General features: G+C 36.8%; 1 protein-coding gene across 1 annotated transcript in view; it reads left to right on the forward strand.

The window, feature by feature from the left end:
• arhgap10 (Rho GTPase activating protein 10) overlaps positions 1-21,501 on the forward strand; it is a gene marked incomplete at its 5' end in the record, with an annotated part of 75,148 nt that overhangs the window by 16,809 nt on the left and 36,838 nt on the right. The window contains 5 exons of the mRNA XM_084401515.1: positions 16,776-16,871; positions 16,964-17,025; positions 19,005-19,076; positions 19,210-19,311; positions 20,846-20,956. Of these exons, the coding sequence (XP_084257641.1) occupies positions 16,776-16,871; positions 16,964-17,025; positions 19,005-19,076; positions 19,210-19,311; positions 20,846-20,956 (443 nt within the window). The remainder of the gene's footprint in view (positions 1-16,775; positions 16,872-16,963; positions 17,026-19,004; positions 19,077-19,209; positions 19,312-20,845; positions 20,957-21,501) is intronic.

Here is a 21,501-nt window from a genome sequence, read left to right on the forward strand (position 1 = left end):
ATTCACGCTAGAGCTCGGCTAATGTATGCACTGTTATTGATACAGTTTCCACATGCTCACCGCAATAAATTAGAAAAATACTTGGTAAATAAATAAGTACTAGTAAAATAATTGGTTTGTTGATGGACATGCACTTCTTAATGCTGATGGTGAGGAATTACAGTTGCAACATCTCATAATGTCAAACCTCAAACTGAGTAGCGTATCACTGAGAAACATCCTGCTCGAGTCGTCCTTGCGATGGAGGTTCGGGTTGAATAACTAGTTTTTCCAATGTTTCATCATCGGACTCGCGCTCTGATTGATATGGTAAAATTGACGTCATTGGTCGTTACTGTGTTTAGTTTACGGTGTAGGAAGCCTCAGGACATGCAGAGCTGACGTTGTTATGGCAATGGGCGTTTTTTGTTTTCGATGTGCGCTGTACACGATAGACCAATCACAACAGACTGAGCTGTCTGGCCAATCAGAGCAGAGTAGCTCACGGAAAGGAGGGATTTAGAGAGATTGATTCATCTGACGAGTCGACTAGAGAATCATTGAAAATGAGGTGATTTGCAAATGTATATTATGAGAAAATTAAACAGTTTTTTTTTTACCTTTGATGCATGTAAACCTGTTGAAGGAGACTCCAAAACAACATTAGGAAACTTTAAAATGGCATAATAGGGGCACTTTAAGAAAAGCATGGACCATTTGTATATTTTGCTCAAAACAAACAACGTAGGCTACATAATCTAATAATCAAAACTCTCATCATGAGTAGTAATTTCAGATGTTGTTGTCTTCCCTTGCCATCTCTAAATAATTTTTCAAATTATAACATGGTTTATTATGAAATGCTCTTAATATGCTGATTAATCATGCTAAATAGGAAGAAAAAAAGTCTAAAGGTGCCAAACGTTAACTTGGTTGTCTCAAACCTGGTTTAGTTAAATGGTCTGAGTCATCTGTATGACAGTTAAAAATAATTGTATTTGCTGCATTTTCATTTTCTGCAGTGTATTTAGCAAAGTTATCTATTTTTCTGCTCACCGTGTTTCTGCTGTTGTTAAAATAACTGCATCAGCTGCAGCTCTTAATGCGGCACTTTACGTTTTTATCGGGAGAAAGCTTGAATGAAGCATGTTTTGCTTAAGATGAAAATATTAGATGATGTTGCGGCAAAAGATCATTACCATAATCGACCCTGAGCGCATGTGGTGTGAACCGCTCCATTGTTTTGATGCGCTGCTCACTTTAAACTGTAGAAACTGTCCCGAAACTTGTGTGTCGGGACAGTTCACGGAATTGTCTGAAGTGAATGTAAACATTTAAGTAAGAAAATGCATGTGTATCAGTATGTTAGATCCATGCATTCGGTCTAGGGGTGGGCGATTTTGGACTATCGTCTCTATTACAGTTACGCTCAAGTGATGTTGCTGTGCTACAGTCACGAAAGCTTATAGTTTGCATGCGTTTTTAAAGATTCAATATGTAATTTTTCCCTGCCAGAGGTCACATTTTCAAAACAATAACAAAGGCTAAGCTTGATGACACTATGAAAGAGAGTGAAACGATGGGTGATGTCGTTTTCACCATCCAGTGATGTATGGTAGAATTCGTATAATTCACGAATCATGTTCACAGGTGAAATTAGTTTTTGAATTACCTGTACATTTGATCACACTATGTTATGTCATCGTAATGAATTAGCTGGAAGGAACGTGAAATATAATGCTATATTAGCCTGTTACTGATATGTGACTATTTGTCAAATGATTTGGGGGGTTAATGCTGCACAGTTTTACACGTTTAAAACAATCGTACTAAGTAAAGTTTTAAATTAAAAAGTAAATTTGAACGACATCACAGTATTTGCAAGTAATGGCTAAATATTTTTGTGCAACACGTACTGTATTTAATTTCACTGCCATAGACTTCGTCACCAGACTTGATAAAAAGCGTTACTGAAGTACAAACAAAGTGCAATCTAACTGTATGTGTACAATATTTGCTTGCCTGTCTATTAAAAACACATGCTAGAGCAGAGTCTCTGTCATGTCCAAGTTTGTCGCGAAGCTCTCTCCATTCTGAAAACGCTGCGCCGATATTGATCCTTGTTTTATTTCTCTGTTTTTCCAAAAGCCTGCTTGCCTTAGTTGATCTACGTTTACGTTTTTTGGGATTTTCTTTACTCGCAATCAACAGTCCTGAACCATGATGACTGAACTACACAACAGCGGCGTGCAAGATACTGTATAGATCCTCATTGGTGGCTTGCGTATAGCGACTCATTGAAACGGCCACTGGGAATCTATGTATATATATGGTTTCTACAAGCGGAAACCGAGGATAGCGCAGATATTACGCCATTGATAGGCGACAATGACAAGGGATGAGCCATTATTTAAAACTGGAATTTCTATGGATTTACAAATCCTTGGGAACTTTTGGGATAATGTAAGTGCACAACTGCATGAAATGTATCACATTGTGAAAGTGTTTTTTGAGTATTTTATTACAAAAATCGTACATATTGTACCTTTGAGTATTGCGTAAAAAAGAAAAAAAAAGTGATTTTAAATCGTTGAAGTGCAGTAAGCAGTGAAAGAAAACTCAATTCGCTAAATGCGCATTCTGTCAGAGAGACTTTCTCAGGGCTGTCTGATACACATGCACATAAACAGTCATTATGTCTTACGTGAACAGTTACTGTAAACAGTTGAAAAAGAAAACGCACAAGTATATTGGATCCGTGCAGTCGGTCTTAAAGTGACAGCATCCAAATTTACTTGCTGTCATTATTAATGTTAATCAAACAACAAAAAAGAGAAAAACTCTCACTGCTCTTGACTGAATCACTTTTGTAACTTTATTAAGAATAGCCTACAAATTTTATTTACACAGTGAAGACTAGGCTATGCGGTGTACAGTGCAATTTGAATATTTTATACAATTTATGTATTTAAAAAAAATATATAAATTTCTAGTGCTAGTTTCTCCAGTAGGTCCATTTCATTTGTGCTTTTGGTCTATTGTAGTTTGTTTTCCCATATGCTTGTAATTAGTTTCTTTGTTCTTTTTTATCACTGTTTACTTAAAGTGTCTTCAGTAAGCTTGAGATTTTTTTTTTTTTTTTTTTACTTTAGGCTAGTATTAGTTTATGATATTTGAAAATGGTGACAAGAATAATGAAATATCACTGGTATCAAACATTTTAATATCATAAAAACCTTATTTTAAATTAGTCGAGTTAATTAGTCATAAGTTAATCGGCATTCTAAACTTGTGTGCTGCATCGTAACGCACACATGTAGCTCGCACATCACGCGCATATGGCGCTCACAATCATTCAGTAGCGCAGAAATGTATTGTCAACACTGTTCTGTCATTTATCAATAAAATAGCTTAGAAACTGAAACTTCTAGCATATATTTCTTAGTAACTAAAACCCACAGCTTATCTATTAGTAGAGAGACACTGCCAGGTAGAATTAATTCACACGCAATCACTCTCTCACTAATGCATTCATATAAATGTAATCTTTACTGTGCAACTTTATCTGTATCTGATTTAGAACAGGCTGGAATCTGTGAGAAATATAAAGACCCAAAGACAAAAGAACTGAGTAAATAATAATAAGCTGTTATGTAGGAGCACTGTGTCATATGCCATAGCTGTGCACAGGGCAACCTGCGTTCCATTCTCATTAATTCTTCAATGACTTCAGCAGCGACTAGTCGACGTCGACTCGACTTTCATCGCATAAATGTCGACTTTAAAATATCTGAAATAACTATATTGTGATATACTGTATATCGTTATAGTGAAATAAAATTAGCCTACTCACGTCGTAATATGCATGCACCCCTAATTTGGCCTTAAAGTAACAGTAGCTGTGTCATCAATGATAATCACACAACAAAAGAAACATTTTAATAAGGATTAATCTATATTATACTGTTAAGACTTTGCAGAGTTATTTTATATTTATATTAATCAATTTTTTAATTTTTTCCTGAATACTACTGTTAGACGTATACCTGAAAAGTTTTTTGAGTGAGAAAATATTTGAGTGAGCAAATATTTAGCTGAGATAATTGTCATTTCTTTTTAAAACTTTGTATAAAAACTCCCCCCACTCCCCTCCCCCCTCCCCAACTCAAATAAAAACAAAATCTCCCCATAACAGTCACCTAAGGGGAGAATTCCCCCCATTTTCCAAAAGGAATTTCAAACCCTGACCTAGTTGCTTTCAGCAATGAAAGCAAAACTGTTTTGATTGTTAAGAATATTAAATATGCTGTGGAAGATTATTTATACAAATTGCATTCATAACTATGCTAAATTAGATACAATTAAATATAACCTGTAGATCAAGAAATTGTTTAAATGTGATTTGTGCAATGATTTTTAGAAATGTTGTAAGGAATGAGTTGGTTTTATCTGGCTTGGCTTCTTTGCCTCAAGGAAGAAGATAAAGATTGACGTGACAGGGCTTGATGCTTTTATTTTTTATTTTTTTAAGTAGCTCATGTGCTCCTAAGTTGAAAAATGTAGGACTGTGTGTATAAATTTTAGGGGTGCGATGAAAAATGAGCAAATAAGTGTGTGTTTTTTTTTACTTAATAAAGAGATACAACAAGTAATTTACAAGCAAAATCATTTCATTTATAAAATACAAATCAGATTATATATATAACACACTGTAATAAACAGATTTTGCCATACTAGTCAGTGTTTTAGTATCATTTAGATACTAGGTTTTGTTAATAATTTGATTTTTAATGTATTTTTTTATAATTTCTGCTTTCTTTTTCTTTCTTTTTTTTGACTATAGACCATGAATATTGACTCTTTTTATTGACTCTTAATATTTTCTTCAGCGTTTAAGCTTTTAAACAAAGATTTCTTTGTATACTTAAAGTTAGGCCTAGCTAAAATAGGAAAGTCTTAACTATAATAACACTGATACTAGTAAAATCTATATGGAAAGAGCATGTGATGTAATGATCTGCATATCTGCATTTTCTTTTTTTCTTTTTTTTTTATTCGAGAGAGCGAGAGAGTGGTCAAAATAATTCTAGCAATTCTCTTTTTTACCTGTCCACATCACCAAACTACGTTGCGCTACTAGTGTATCTACAGATGTGACAGCCAACGAGGATTATCTCTGATGTAGTGAAACACAGCAAGTAACATTGTTTCAGCATGGTAAAATGCATTAAGGGAGTGTACCCACATTATATGTAATCAAAACGCTTTTTAAAAAAAAAATTTATAGAACATATTTTGATTACAGGCATCTCATCTACACCATTCAGATGATTCTTAACAAAAACACATTTTATTTCTTAAAGGGCACCTATTATGCATAATTCACTTTTTTCATGGTGTCTGAACATAAATGTGTGTTGGCAGTGTGTGTGTACACAACCACCCTTTAATGGTAAAAATCCACCCAGTGCTTTTGTTTAATCCCCATAAATCATTCAGTGTCTCAGAACAAGCCATTTTCAGATTCTGGGCAATGTGACGTCATTTTGCACAATATTTTCCACGACTGTTGATTGACACTGCCATATTAGCATAGACCCGCCCTGAGTGAGCTGTACACAGTCCACCATTGTTTCGACGCCGGAGCAGAAGCGATTTAGGTGTTTTCAACATAGCAGTCATCATTTACTCCTGACATCTGAGCTGCTGAAGAGTGGATTACTTTTGTTTTTGAAGGGAATGAGCCCCCAATCTACCTAAATGTGTTTGTTTGCGCAAATCATTTTACACCAGACTGCTTTGTGAACGAGGGTCCGTACAAAGCAGGCTTTGCAAAAAAAAGTTCTCCCCCCCCAATAGTGGAAATTTTAACATGCTGTAAGGTATTTCATATAACATCTGTAGGGTATTTTCAGCTAGAATTTCACATACACACTCTGGGGACATCAGAGACTTATTTTACATCTTGTAAAAAAGGGCATAATAGGTGCCCTCTAATGTGTAAGACTTGTCCTTAGACCTCTATATAACCAGAAGTTATTGACAACCAGGCTAATTTCTCTGCATCAGGTTTCATGAGTCAGTCTTTGAGTATGTTAGGATCATTGTTTTCCCTTAAATCTCCATAAATACAGTACTAAATGACCTGTACATTCAGTGATCTAGTTGGTTTAGATCAGCAAGAAGCACACTGAGCCTTGCTTGATTCCCTTTTACCCCCTGAGCTAAATCACACATGTGGGTCCAATCAGGACGTCATTGTGAGTGACATCACTTTCCCAAATGAAGTTTCCTTGTTATATTCAGAATGTGACTCAATGGGGATTTCTGGTTAATTCAAAACAGACTGCTCACAAAATCTTAATCAATCAAAGTAGAGACCCTTTCTAGATGGTTTTAAAATCTGAAACGTTGTGATTTCAGTTCAAAGATAGATCAATTCATTATTCGCTATAACTAGGTCTGATCCTATATAAGGGCTGTCCATGAACTGAAATGACTGAATAACTAAAATTCTCTCTCCCAGGCACTAAAGAAACAAAGGTATTTCAGAAAGACTGCTCATGCCATTACTGTAAATCGCTCAAGATAATAAGCATTTGCTTAATGACAAGTTACCAAAAGTATTTCTAAGTGCTCATTACTCATTGGTTCACAGTGCATATGAATGATTGCAGTGATTAAAACTCAGACTGGGTGTGTGTCCTCTGTCCAAAGGCAGTTCTGCTGCTGAAGTGCATGTTGTTACTTCTTGGGAAAAAAATACACTGTGTTTTGGCCATCCTTTAAACTTGTTCGAAATGCCTTTGGGGAAAAGTGTTGCAGAAGAGTCATACCTCACTGTCGTGTCACATTGACTGTGCCCTGTTGTTATAGTATTGCATGTGCGCAGATGTGTGTTTTCCTGTGATAAGCAATAGGAGGGGCATTTTCCTGTTTTTTTTCTTTTTTTTTCTGGTTTCCTGGGCTCAGTGGCAAAAACTAGATGAACCAAGATAAACTACAAATCATTGAAATGTTTGTCATCTGTCATAATAAGATCAGCTAATATTCCCTTAATGTATTTTCTACAATGTTAGTGCAACACAACGGATGTTTCGAGCATAATTACTCAGGAAAGAAACAATTAAAACTCGATAAACCCACACATGACATGAGTTGCTTGGCCGATGCTGTGTTCAATCGTACAAGACAGTTCAAACGGTACACAAATTACAGAGGAATGGGAGGTGTGTCTAGCAAAGACATTTATGTGTAATCAAACACTGAGTAACACTGTTCCGTTACACAATATAGGCTAGGCTGAGACTGTGTGTACCGTGTGTGTGTGTGTGTTCATGTTTTTCTATCCCGGTGGGGACTTCAACCTGAATGCACACAGACTCATGGGGACTCGTGTCACAGTGGGGACCTAAATAGAGGTCCCCATGGGTAAACAAGCTTATAAATCATACAGAATGAGTTTTTTTTTGGAAATGTAAAAATGCAGAAAGTTTCCTGTGATGGGTAGGTTTAGGGGTAGGGTTAGTGTAAGGAGATAGAATATACAGTTTGTACAGTATAAAAACCATTAAGTCTATGGAGAGTCCCCACAAAGATAGTAAACCAGACATGTGTGTGCGTGTGCGTGTGCGTGTCTGGCTCAACTGTCTGTAAACCTGCTTGACAGAGAGCAGTACGACTTTCCTATTTTAGCTAACTTTAAGTACACAAAGAAATCTTTGTTTAAAAGCTTAAACACTGAAGACAATATTCAGAGTCAATATTCATGGTCGGGCTGCTATAGCCAAACCTTTGGTCCTCGTGCCAATGGCAAATGTCTGTTTCAGTGGTGCCAACAGTGCAAATCTTGGGCTGTGGACAATGTGAAACATTTTGTTCTCTGATGAGTCCACCTTCACTGTCTTTGCCACATCTTGAAGAGTTACGGTGTGGAGAAGCCCTAAAGAGGCTCAACACCCCCCGGACTGTTGCTGCCCAGAGTGAAGCACGGGGTGGATCAGTGATGGTTTGGGCTGCTATATAATTGCATTCCCGAAGTCACTTTCAATGACTACTGAACCGTTCTGGTGGAACATGTGCACCTAATGGGTACAAACATTGTACCCTGAAGGGGTGCTGTGTATCAGCATGATAATGCACCAATACACACAGCAAGACTTGTGGCAGAATGGTGTAAAGTTGATCATCTCCCATGACCTGCACAGTCACCAGATCTGAATATTTTTGAGCCACTTTGGGGTATTTTGGAGGAGCAAGTCAGAAAAGGTTTTCCTCCACCAGCATCACATGGTGTCCTGGTCACTGTTCAGGAAGAGGAACAGCTCAAAATCCCTCTGGCCACTGTGAAGGACTTGAATGTGTCATTCCCAAGATGAACTGATGCTGTTTGGCAGCAAAAGAAGGCCCTACAGTGGTCTAAAACAGGTGTTTCGGTTTCATTTTCCAACCCATGTATATATATCATTCAGTTTCTATATTTATCACAGTATATATCATGTTACACCATTAATAGGGAAGGCAATTCATTCCACATATTTGTTAGACCTTGAGAATAAATGTAAACATAAATTGCTTGTAAAATCCTTTATTGAATGCCCTAATTTAACTTCTTCTTCTTCTTCTTCTTCTTCTTCTTCTTCTTCTTCTTCTTCTTCTTCTTCTTATTCTTATTCTTATTCTTATTATTCTTATTATTATTATTATTATTCTTATTCTTATTCTTATTCTTATTATTATTCTTATTCTTTCCCTCCCCAAAATCAGTGGTTTCTGTTTTTTCTCTTTTTTTTTTTTTTTTTTTTGTTGATTTTAATACAAATGTATTATACAAAATAGTGTCTAATCAAATTAATTAGTTAAACTTTAACAATTTAATCAATGTTTTAAAACGTAATATATATTTTTTTTTATCTTTGTTTGATGATGTTCATTGAAATAATAGTAATAGTAATAATAATTATAATAAATCAGAGTTGTTTTATTAAATTGAATTGGTTTGTTTTTTAGGTTTTTTTTTTTTCCTATGCAATAGAAAAATATATTCATTATGTCATTTATTTATTTTTGTGAAGACACTGGAAATACCACGAGCATCACGCATGCTTGTGTATGTAGTAGACAAGTAAAGCTCCAGTAAAGCCAAAAACAAACAAACAAAAGACATTGGTTATGAAAGTACTCATCTTCTTGATGTTCCAAATTTTTCCATTGTAATATTCCAATATTCTTTATTCCACAGATTTTAAGCAGGATGTTTCTTTTTTCCATAAAGTTACTTTATGGAACCATAACTTTTTCCAAAAAGTAAATGCTGACCAGGGTCAGTAAAGCGTCCTTACAACCATTGTGTGCATAATCAATTTTAGCAACTCATAATCTAGACATGAGAACCAAAGTCATTTTGAATCATTGGCATCCGACCTGATGTGACACACCTTGATGTGCTATATTTGGTACTGTTATGGTATTATTATGGAGATTTCTGTCCTTTTTTTTTTTTTTTTTTTTTTTTTTGGAACTTGACAGCCCCTGGTAAACATTTACCTTAACTGTGTGGGGAAAAAGCAGCATTTGTGTTCAACGGATAAAAATAAAACTATTCCGGAATGATATAAAGGTGAGTAAATTATAACATGATTTTCTTTTTTGGGTGAATTCTTTTTTTGAACGGGTGTCTTTGGTTTCAAAGTCATGGTGCAGGCATGCAGCAAGCCTTGCAGTTTAATTTACCAGCAAAGTGTGTCTGTCTTCACTCTCAATTTAAAACGTAGGCTATAACGTCACTTTAAATGCAGGCCTCTGTGTTTGAAACTAAAATATCTGCCTCTGCCAGTGCCTCTGTTTTGACAATAAGGCACCAAACCCGTATTTAACCTCTCCATAATATATAGGTTGACACGACAGTGTTGTCGGTTTCCTGGAACGAGTGGCTTTTTGCTATCATTTTAAGGGCTAGGCTACATAATATATTTGTTATCAAATCTATGGCAAATGCTTGGTGCAGAAAATTGTAATGGTCACTGAGTTTCTGTCATTAATTTGACAAAATAGTTTGCTTGGGTCAGCACCAGGGTTTGGCTGTACTCAGAATTTGACCTTACAATCACAGTTTCCAGGGTGTGTTGTTTTTGGTTTGTGTTTTCAAAATGCTTTACTGTTGAGGAATTCCCTCGGATTGACCAGGGAATTTTATGGGTGTTGTCAATGGGCCGAACCTCCGTGTGTGTGTGTGCTGTTAGCACGCCCCTCTTGATATTCCCATAACACTATGCCCTTTCTGAATGCACATCCTAAGACCTAAGTCACAGTCCCTCTAAAGCAAATCAATGCTTCAAGGCAAGCATTCCCCATGAGTGAGTGAGCAGCATATCTCAGTGCCATGAGTCAGGTCTCTGTCTGTCCTGTTAAAGCCTGCACATTACTGCTGAGTCCAGAGTATATGGGGTAGACCATATCTCAAGTTTCTGAACTTGTTTTTTTTTTTTCAGCTGATGTTGCCTATATTGACTGCTCTATATAGTAGTGTTGTCACGATACTGGAGTTTCCAACTTCAAAGCGATACCTTGAAAAATATTGAAATTCGATACCAATTTCAATACTTCAGGGAAAAAGGCCATACATACCACCATACATATAATTTGTTATTATCTTATAATTGTATGATATTTTGGGTAATTGTGTTTTAATAGCTTACGCAAAGCACATAAAGGCTTTATTTTAATCGTTGAACTACATTTCCAAATAGTTAAGTCAGGTCAAGCCACATTTATTTATATAGTGCTTTTTACAATACAGATTGTTTCAAAGCAGCTTTAGAAAGATAACAGGAAAATAATGCAACAAAGTTTGTTTCCAGAAGAAAATAGCATCACAGTCCAGCTTAAGTAAGTTCAGTGATGTTTAATCTTTGTTGTAAAAAAGTTATTAATTTAGTTATTTTACATATATAGCCGCTGTGGAGAAAACCGTGATGTCATCGTCCAGCTCAGTTCAGTTCTCATATAATGGTGTCAATGCAGGCAGATCAATAATATTGTTGAATATTAAATGAAATGTTAAATTTAATGTCCCCAACTAAGCAAGCCAAAAGCCAATGGCAACAAAGGTGAAAAAAGGTGACAAAGGCGACAGTGGCAAGGAACCAAAACTCCATCAGGTGGCAGAATGAAGAAAACAACCTTGGGAGAACCCAGGCTCAGTCAGGGGGCCAGTTCTCCTCTGGCCAATGAACGAAGAGTGTATGATTATGAATCAGGCAGCATTACAGGTCAGAAGTCAGATTGGATTGGAACAATCAGAATATTATCCAGTTCCATCTGGTTGAAGATCGGAGTCATCACGCCGGAATGGAGACGTAAACGAAATAAAGAAAAGTAAACATTTAGTAATAAAATAAGAACAAATAAACAAATCGCAAATGATAACACAAATAACCACACTGCTTGTGGTCTCGACCAACCCAGCACTTCATCACAACTTTTCCATTCAGCTAGGTTCGTCATCCATAACTCCATCAAGGTCAGTCAGGAACCTTGGAGTTGTGATTTGATGTTCAACTGAACTTCACAGACCACATTGCTAGAACTGCTAGGTCCTGCAGATTTGCCTTGTACTACATTAGGAGGATCAGACCCTTCCTATCAGAGCATGCTACACAACTCCTTGACCAAGCGCTTGTTCTATCCAGACTGGACTATTGTAATGCTCTCTTGGCAGGTCTTCCAGCTTGCACTGTCAAACCTCTGCAACTGATCCAGAATGCTGCAGCTAGAGTGGTCTTTAACAAACCGAAGACCTCTCCTCATAAAATTGCACTGGCTGCCAATTGCTGCTCGCATCAAATTCAAGGCACTGATGTTTGCTTACAGAACAACCACTGGCTCTGTACCCCTATATCATAACTCATTACTTCAGACCAACGTGCCATCCAGAAACGTGCGTTCTGCAAGTGAACTGTGCCTTGTGGTAACAATCCCAAAGAGGCACAGAATCACTTACATGGACCTTTTCCTTGACTGTTCCAAGCTGGTGGAATGACCTGCCTATCTCAACCCAAGATGCTGAGTCTTTCATCTTCAAGAATCTACTAAAGACACATCTCTTTCACCAACATTTGTTTCAATTTTACTAAAACTTACTATTCTATATCTATAAAAAAATCCTTGTTACGTGGCTTATTTTTTTGCACAAGCTTTTGGTGTGAGTGCGAAACCTGCGGGAATCACTACAATTATGTGCAATATTCAGGACAAACTTTTAAATGGTAGCGTGTATTTGTATAATTTTACTTGAATGTGTCATTTAAAGCTGCAGTTCGTAACTTTTTTGGGTTAAAAATTATCCAAAATAAATTTTTAAGCAAGTACATAACCAGCCAGTGTTCAAAACTGCTTGCCTTATCTCGATTCAAAACGGTAAGCTTGTAATGATGTTTTTAATACCAGTGGTACTGGTGGATTTCCGTGGGAAATTCGAGCATGTCTTTGTCATTACGTCATTTATAAATAGTCTGATCTGCTCATGGCACTTTTAGTTTTGAATTTCACTTTTGATTGCATGTTGTAACATGTGGCAACTTCCACAGCCACGACTTCATATGTTTACAAAGTGATGCTTACCTTGCACACATATGGAAGAAAGGAAAGAAAACTGTTTCCTGGCGACTCTATTTTGAGTCTGGCTAAAAGAACAGAAGCTCATCAAACACTGCTTTGATTTAGTCCAGTGCCCAGCTGCCCACAGGCTGCCATTTGCCCTTCCCAATACCCACTAGAACTAGGCGATCAACCTCCCCTGCACACAGTGGTGTTGTGGAGTAAATAGAGACATTGTTAGACGGATTTTGTCCTTACAGATGGGTGGATGGATGCTGTGTAAGAGGTTGCTTTCATGGATGTATTCTAGACATTAATATACTTCTCGTCAATAAACAGAATAATCATACCTGTAACCTCACACTAATTATAATTTTTTCCCTAGAGCAGAGGCCACCAATTATCAGACTGCAGTCCAGATTCAGTGCCAGTTCTGGGTCATTAATCATTTAAAAATGTCATTCATATTTTCAGTCAATAATTGTATCCCTTAAATCAGGGGTGTCAAACTCAGTTCCTGGAGGGCCACAACCCTGCAGAGTTTAGCTCCAACCAGCTCCAAAAACACCTGCCTGGAAGTTTCTAGTAATCCTGAAGACCTCGATTAGCTGGATCAGGTGTGTTTAATTAGGGTTGAAGCTAAACTCTGCAGGGTTGTGGCCCTCCAGGAACTGAGTTTGACACCCCTGCCTTATCATCTTTGATAATCAAAATTACATATAAAAAATAATTTATTCATGTCTTAAAATAGCTTGAATTCTTGCTTCATTTAGTGTATGTGAATCCCTGAATATGGAAATTAGTCCCTGTCTCCACTGATCACACCAGCTGATTCAGAAGAAGAGGAAGAGCAGATTATACTGGCTGGCCCGGTTCTGTGGGGACTATTGGGGGTGCTAAGCACCCTCAGACAAAAGCAAGAGCACCCTCAGTTGATACTATATCATATTGACAAAACAGATTTTGTAAACGCTCCAGTGCATATTTAAGTTTGTACTCTGGAGAGCGTCAAATGTTTCTATTTGCTGTATTTTTGTATTGTTTTTGTTCAGTGCTGAGTTCTGCATGCTTGCGAATCCTCTCATTATCAAAGTGAAGACACAGTGTAAATAAGAGAGATTCATTGTGCAGTGTACTTTATTGATTACAACCGAACTTTGTGAGATCGTGAACTGAGATGAGTGACCGCTTTTTAGTGATTATAATAGGACGTCTTTGCACGTTTTCTAGGCTATATATAATCTATTCAGAATTTGAAAAAAAAGTCGACATAACGGTAATTGATATGATTAGCCTTAAGCTTGACTACGTTATCAAACAGCTAATAATGTTTTGCTAATGTTACACAAACCATGTTCCCGTTCCCCATCTCATAGTCACAGCTGCCTTCTAAAAAAACAGCAGTCTTAGAAATAATGATAGGAAAAAGCCCCACCCTGCACACTGACAGGATTGGTTACAAGTTTGTGATGGTAGGAAAGAGAGGCGGTTTCCAAACAGCATTTTTAAGAATGTCTTTGGTACACTGCAGGTTTAAGGAGAAAATACTCAGCAACGGTGTTGACTTATGAAATTGCACGTGGTTTGTCTTGAAGTATATTAAAAGCACCACACAGACATATAAACAACTTTAAAACTTGATTTTTACCACATGGGGTCTGTAAAGGTGAATTTAACATGAATTAAATAAAAAATTGTGTGCACGGACTATTGATTTAATGGTGACTTAAAACAATATATTTACTTTGGTGACTTTTTTCAGCAAATTTTGCTATTTAATTATGATTAATTAATCTGTTTATTGCATAGTTCATACAGGGCTCAACAATAAGGACTGCCGGATAGCCCGGGGCCAGCGTGAAAGACGCTTGGGACAGTTGACGGAATTGTCACTTGCCCGATCGGGCCAGTGCTGCGTCGTCATTAATATAATTTTGCTTAACTGTACGGTGCGGAGCAGAGAGAGCGTTTTCAATTAAATTTTATGGATGTTGAGCACGAACACACACTCGCTCCGCGCCAGTCGACACGCACCATTATGAATGTATGTGTGCATTTTACTTTCGCTTTTGAATTAGCGCCAATTCGGTGGCAGCAGTTGCTTGAATGGTGGGTTCATTATTATTCTTAATAAAAACAGAGGCACAACAACAACAAAACAATACAATGACAAACACGCTTAAAAAGGCGCTGTTCCATTTCGCTTTGAAGCCAAATTTTCCTCCATCGTCTTGAAACGGTGAAATCTGACTCCTGCTGCTGATCTGTGCTGTGACTCTCGTTCAACGCTGCATTGAGTAGACACGTTCAGTTTTTAATTGTATTGTCTGTTCTCTAACTGAACTAAATAATTTGTACCACTATAAAAAATCCCGAAAAATCTAAACGACGGTGGGGGGCGGGCGGTGCCACGGTGTGCAAGTGATGTAAACGGTGTTGCGGCTGAAAAGACCTTATAATTATATAATTATTAATCAAAGCATTTTTTTCACAACATAGTAGTTCTCTTCACTATGAAAATGCCATGATATGTTTAGCTACATAAACTATAAACACAGTTGATATTAAAGCATCTCACTGACGCACTCCGAATGTCACATAGTGTACTGCTTACAGTCAAAAATGTAGAGACTGGGTCTCATGGAAATTTAATTGAATACCACTGCCCTGCCCTGCCCTAGAGCATAGTGTTTATCATTCACATTTATCTCTTGACATTCTCAGTCCGTTCTGTCCTGGGGCATGTAGTCAGCAAGTCCACTCTGCCAGACTCGCATGATTGAGCATTGTTGTGTAGAGTAATCCACATTCACTCCAACCCTCACAGATGAGTTGACCGGGCGTTTTTAGTTCGGACTAGGCAAGAGGGTGGAGTAAGCAGCTTAATAGGTAGCTGTGTGGCCATAAATGAAATATGGGTCATTCATGAATGACTGAATGGAATCAATTAGAATGACTCTTAAAAGTGGATTACAAGGATAAAAGACTGTAAATCTGAGACAAATATGGCAAGCAAATTTAGAAACCGCCATAGTTAGCAGAATAAGATGTGATAGGTCTACTGCACTTCCAGCTCATTTCACACGGACGGGCCCAGCTGTCAGTGTTGATGACACTACATTGCTGGATACTGCTCATAGTGTTCGTCCTAAAATACCCCAGCACTCTGTCCCACGGACCCCAGTGAGAGTTCACTTATATCAGGATCATCCTTTGGGAATCCACAGAATGAAATTTGCACTCTGATTTACAAATCCTCCCCCAGCCTCATGTTCCAGGCGAAGTCCCATCCCTTTTTTCACTGGGTTTTCCACATGTTTTCCTGAGGGAAGGGGAATTCTTGGTATCTATTAGCAACACCTGCTACTTCAGGATGCTCTTGGCAACATAAGAGTCCAGCAGGATGTTTGCAGAGCATAACTTTCGTTATGACCGGCTCATATCTGTAAATAGGTGGTATTGTTAAACTATTCTTTGGGAATAATTCACCTGAACAGAAGACAATGTAATCCAAATATTCCCAGTGCGATACAATAAAACGATTGTGTGTGTGTGTGTGTTTTAAATGTTTAAGGTCATGTAATGGATTGGTTTACATACTTTACCATTCAAAAGTTTGGGGGTTGTAAGATGTTTTAGTGTTTTTGAAAGAAGTCTCTAATGGGACATTTTCCAGGACATTTTGATGAATAGAATGTTCAAAAGAACTAGAAATATTTTTGTGACATCATAAATGTCCTTAATGTCACTTTTGATTTATTTTAATGTGTCCTTGCTGAATACAATTTACTTATATTTTTTTTTAATAATTGGTCACACTTTACAATAATGTTTCATTAGTTAACATTAGTTAACCACTTTAGTTATCATTAACTAAGAATGAACAATACTTCTACAACATTTATTAATCTTGGTTAATGTTAATTTCAACATTTATTTTAAAATCAAGTCATATTTGTTCATATTAGATAATAAATGTTAATTAATACATTAACTACTGTTAACAAATGAGACCTTATAAAGTATTACCAAAATATTTCTGACCCCAAACTTTTAATGGTAGCGTAGGTTAATGTGTGACACACCTTCCCAAATGAAAATGAAAATGAAAAATGAATGAAAAGGAAAACTCTCTGCCACTAGAACATCCCAAAATAAAACAATTCCTGATTTCCCTGTCTTCACTATTTGCCTTACAGAGCTTTCATTGGCCCAGAAGAAGTTTGCTCAGTGCCTGGGTGAGTTCAAATTTGAATACATCGGCGATGCCAAAACTGACGATGAGAAGTGCATTGGTGAGTTTTTTTTTTGCATATATTAATTTACATACATGCATACATTTGCTTATATTGTGCTTTGCTCAGTGTCTGCATATGTGTAATTTCAGATGAATCCTTGCAAGAGTTCTCATCCTTTCTCAGAAACTTGGAAGACCAAAGAGAGCTGATGGTGAGCGCAACCAGTTGAGACTTGCACCAAACACACTCTCTGTTATACATTTCACTCAATCCCTTGCAGGCTAAAAGATATTTTTGGAACATGCCAGCATGGCCATTTGCTTGTGGAGAGACATAATCAGTAATCAGTTTTAACACTGAGTTCAACACACTTTTCAACACATAGTCTGTAAAGCGACGTCAGTCCTCTGTTTGTTCCTGCATTCTTTAGTCACAGTTTTGCCACAGGAAGTGAGTTACATTGCCATAAGTTATTTGTGTCCTCTCTCACAGATTACTCAGAGATTGCACAAGACTGCTGCTTATGTTGAGTCATGCTACCTCAACTGTGTTGTGTAGGAACTGTACTTTCAAAAAGAAAAGAATGTCCAATGGCACTTGTGTTATCTGTAATTAACTTAGTAACTTGCTGTACAGTGTAAAATGTGTAAAAATGAGACAAAAGAAAAGATTTTTGCATTCTTAAGGTATGAGAGGACTATATAGTATAATAGGTGGTTAACCATCTAGGTAGGAAGGGCTCATGTTGCATGTAGGTCATGTTAGTATTCATTTAGTATGCAGAATTAGAGAGCTGAAGGTCCTGCCCATGACTCAAAGTGCAACAGCTGACAGTTGTCATGAGCTCAGATTTGAGCCCCACCCGTTCATAACACCACAGCGGGCCAATGACGTTATGGCCCCTTGGCTCACTGGAGTCATGTGTGGAAGGGGCAGAGCTAACAGGTCCTGACAGAGTAATGGTAGACTGGAGATGCTCATTCTAACAGTCACATCATGGGTCGCCTTGGTTATTTCATTATCTCATTTCAGGGTAAAGAGAATGTCCTTAATTACTTCAAATGGGGAAAAGTGTTCCTACATTTCAAGAAGCTTGATTTACACCGCAAATATAAATAAATCATAACAGATATGTGCAGAGCTGCATACATATTGTTGTTCTGAGTCCTTAAAGGGAAATGGTTTTTCGATGTGTTTGGGTTTGCTCGCAAAACTTCTGCATTTCTCAGAGAAACCTTGCAAACTCTCGCAAAAAGTTTTGTGTTCTCTCACGAAATTTCTTGGACAAATACCAACCTTGTGATGGAAATAATTATTATGTTGTGAGCAAATGCAAAGTTTCTTAGGGGAATGCGATTTATGAGAGAAGGCAAAGTTTCTTGGGGATCGTAAAACAATTTTTTTTTGCGAGAGAGTGCTAAGATTTTGCGATCTAATGCAGTTTCTTGTTGGAACACAAAAGTTTTGCAAGTGAATGCAAAAGCATTGATGTCCTTTTAGGGAAGGGCTGAGCTACTAAAAAACTGATAAACCCTGATAAAGCTCATCCGCTTGTAGCTTTGTAGTTATTCTGAAGACCTTGTTTAGCTTGTTCGGGTGTTTGATTGGGGTTGAAGCTTAACTCTGCTGGAAAGTATATTTCGAAGTCCTGTGTTGCCCAACCCTTTTTTATGGGATCCATACTATTGAATTATATTTGGCTTGTCATCATAAGGACCACATAGAATATAGAGCATATTACCTTTTTGTTTAATGTTTGTTTTAATAAAAAATAAAATAAAAAAATCTTTTCTTTTTTTTTCTGCTAATTTAATTAAAATAAAATAAAAATATTAAAATGGACCAGAGAGTGTACTCTTATTAGATGAAAGTATTATATTATCCAGCGTATTTAGTAAACAAATATGGAAGCAGTGGGGGAAGTGTAGAATTTTATGAATGGCAGCCGTTCAATTTCTGTCGAAATCTGTGGAGCTGTCTGATTTTTTTACAGTTTCTGTGAAGGTTTAGTCATGACTACGGAATAGGTGATGCAATGATGTCACCTTTATTGACATTTAAAATTGAAACCTACAATGTGTTCGCTCAAGTTTTGATGAAAGAAAATCATCCTGTTTCTGCTAATGTTTAATACAATTAAATTGAATGGTCAAATATTATATAGCAAATTACTGAATTGCATTTTCACAGATGAGAAACATCACAGAGACACTGATGAAGCCTTTAGAAAAGTTTCGGAAAGAGCATCTCGGCTCAGCAAAGGTAAAATTCTAGATCTTCACTGTTAGCTCCCACATTTAGGATGTTTGCATTGATGTAATTAAAATAAATGGAAAAATGTACATTTATTGCAACCAGTTCCAAAAATAGTAAGTTCCTCCATTTGATATTTCAGGCAGAGAGAAAGAGGTACGAGAAGGAAACAGAGAAGTACTACAGCTCGCTAGAGAAACTTTTGAACATGTCAGCAAAGAAGAAGGAGCCACAATTACAGGAGGTACTTTACATTTCATTCTTCCCACACACAAGATGGATGTGTAATGCAAACTACTTGTATAAATGTTGTATAATCTCGTGAAAAAAAAAAAAAAAAAAAAAAAAAAAGATTTTTAAGTCAAGGTCAATGGTTTTCTATATTCTTTACTATACTGTTTATTGCAGTTGTTTAGTGAAGGTACAGTCTGTCATTATTTCTACTATATATAAGATACTAGGCATCTCACTTGATCGGACAATGTCTGGGGAACATAACCTTTTAAGGCGTACCCATCAGCCATGAATGTTGTATACATTGAGCACAAAAACCACTAGAGACTGTTGAAATTTTTATGGTGGGCCATTATGTTCCATTATGATATGTGTTTTTTGGCTGTGGTTTTAGCAGTGGGCTATTTAGTGTCAGACTGGTGTTCACAGCAGACAAACTTCTAAGTATAAGATACATAGAAATACTTAAGAATGCCAGAGGACTGCTAAATTTTCTCCAGTTCATAAGACACTTAAGTTGTCGTGGGCCCATGTACACATTGACTCCAGACAAATATGGTTAGGGATGAGGATTTTGGTCATTCAGTCTAATCTAGTACGCAACAAATTATTCTACTGTACATATTTAGACACTGTTACATCTCAAGACAACTTAATTCAAAACTCAGTGTTAATGCAGACATTCATTTATTTATTTGATGCTGTGTCTCTCCACAGTAGTTTCTCCCACCAGTCCTATATTTACAATGCAGATTAGACACTCTGTTTAATGCATGGGCTTAATGATTTAAAAAAGAGAATCTGTTGGTAGTGGTTTATAAAAAATAAAAATAAAATAATCAGATGATTACGTCTTTGGTAATATTAACTATAATAAATGTTAAAACTAGCTAATGTCACAAACACCATTTGGGTTAAAGTTAAACTGTTGGCGTCCAATTTTCTTGTTTACAAGAAATCGAAACATTGCTGTGGTTATTGCAATGCCAACTGAATGAATTTTGGGAGTTATTCCTGTATTCGTTATACGCCAGAACGCATAACACACACAGGACAAAAGCATAAGTGATTCATTCCCACATTTAAATGCAGTTGCCAAAACTTGGCAGTGTGTATGTGGGCATAGATTCCTTCAATTGCAAGTTCAAGTTCCAAGTTCTTTTGGTAAAGCTTTGAGACTTTAAGCCTACATAAGTGTGTTTATTTATGATGGAGTTCGCCATGGAATGTTGCTAAGAGACGTCAGTGTGATGCACTGCATTTAACTGTATTTGCACAACTAATAACTATATTAAAGTAGTTACTGTTTAGCACTGTTTACATTCACACAGTACTTTACTCAATTGCATGATCCAAGTCATTTCTTTGTTTTCAATGTTAACTTTTCAGAATAAGGCCCTTTGTGTGTTGTAAGGCAGGCAACACATGGACAGGCAGACAGCTTTTGGAAAACCCATATCTCCCTCTGCATATCTTAAGTCACTCTTCATTTTCATGTGATGACTTCTGTTTCTTGTTTTCTTCAACTTTTATTTTTCATTCAGGCAGACGTGTCGGTGGAGGCGATGAGACAGCACTTTCAGGAGACGTCTCTGGAGTACGTTTGCAAGCTGCAGGAGATACAGGAGAGAAAGAAGTTTGAGTGTGTTGAGCCTGTGAGTGCATGACCCTTCATCCAGATGGTCATTCAACTTGATTTGTTTCAACATGGTTTGCTTTCATGTTTGTCTATCAACAGCATTTGGTATGGTTTCACATGCCACTAAAAAGAAAGGAAACACATTTAATGAAATAACTCTCAATGCCGTGAAGCGATTGTACAGCACCAGAATACACATTACAAATATACATTTATTAATGTATTTATACATATACACTATTTCATCTGTATTGTCATAACACTTAGTAAAAAGCTGCCGTGTGCACAAAATAGAATAACAAAAATAAGGGCTATGTTTGGAATGGCGTACTGGCATAATACTACTATTTCTTGTAATGTTGTAAGTCTGCAAATTTTATACAAAACTGAGTTGAAAATGAATAAATTAAACTTTGATTATAAAATGAAAGTGGACACTATGTATATACAGGTAAGTTATATAATAACAATATTGGTAACCATAATCCTATCCTACACTAGTCTGTTATGCTCACCAAGGCTGCATTTATTTGTTTAAAAATACTGAGGAAAAAGTGTAGC

The sequence above is a fragment of the Rutilus rutilus genome, assembly GCF_951802725.1.
Source record: "Rutilus rutilus genome assembly, chromosome: 2".
Classification (NCBI taxonomy): Eukaryota; Metazoa; Chordata; class Actinopteri; order Cypriniformes; family Leuciscidae; genus Rutilus; species Rutilus rutilus.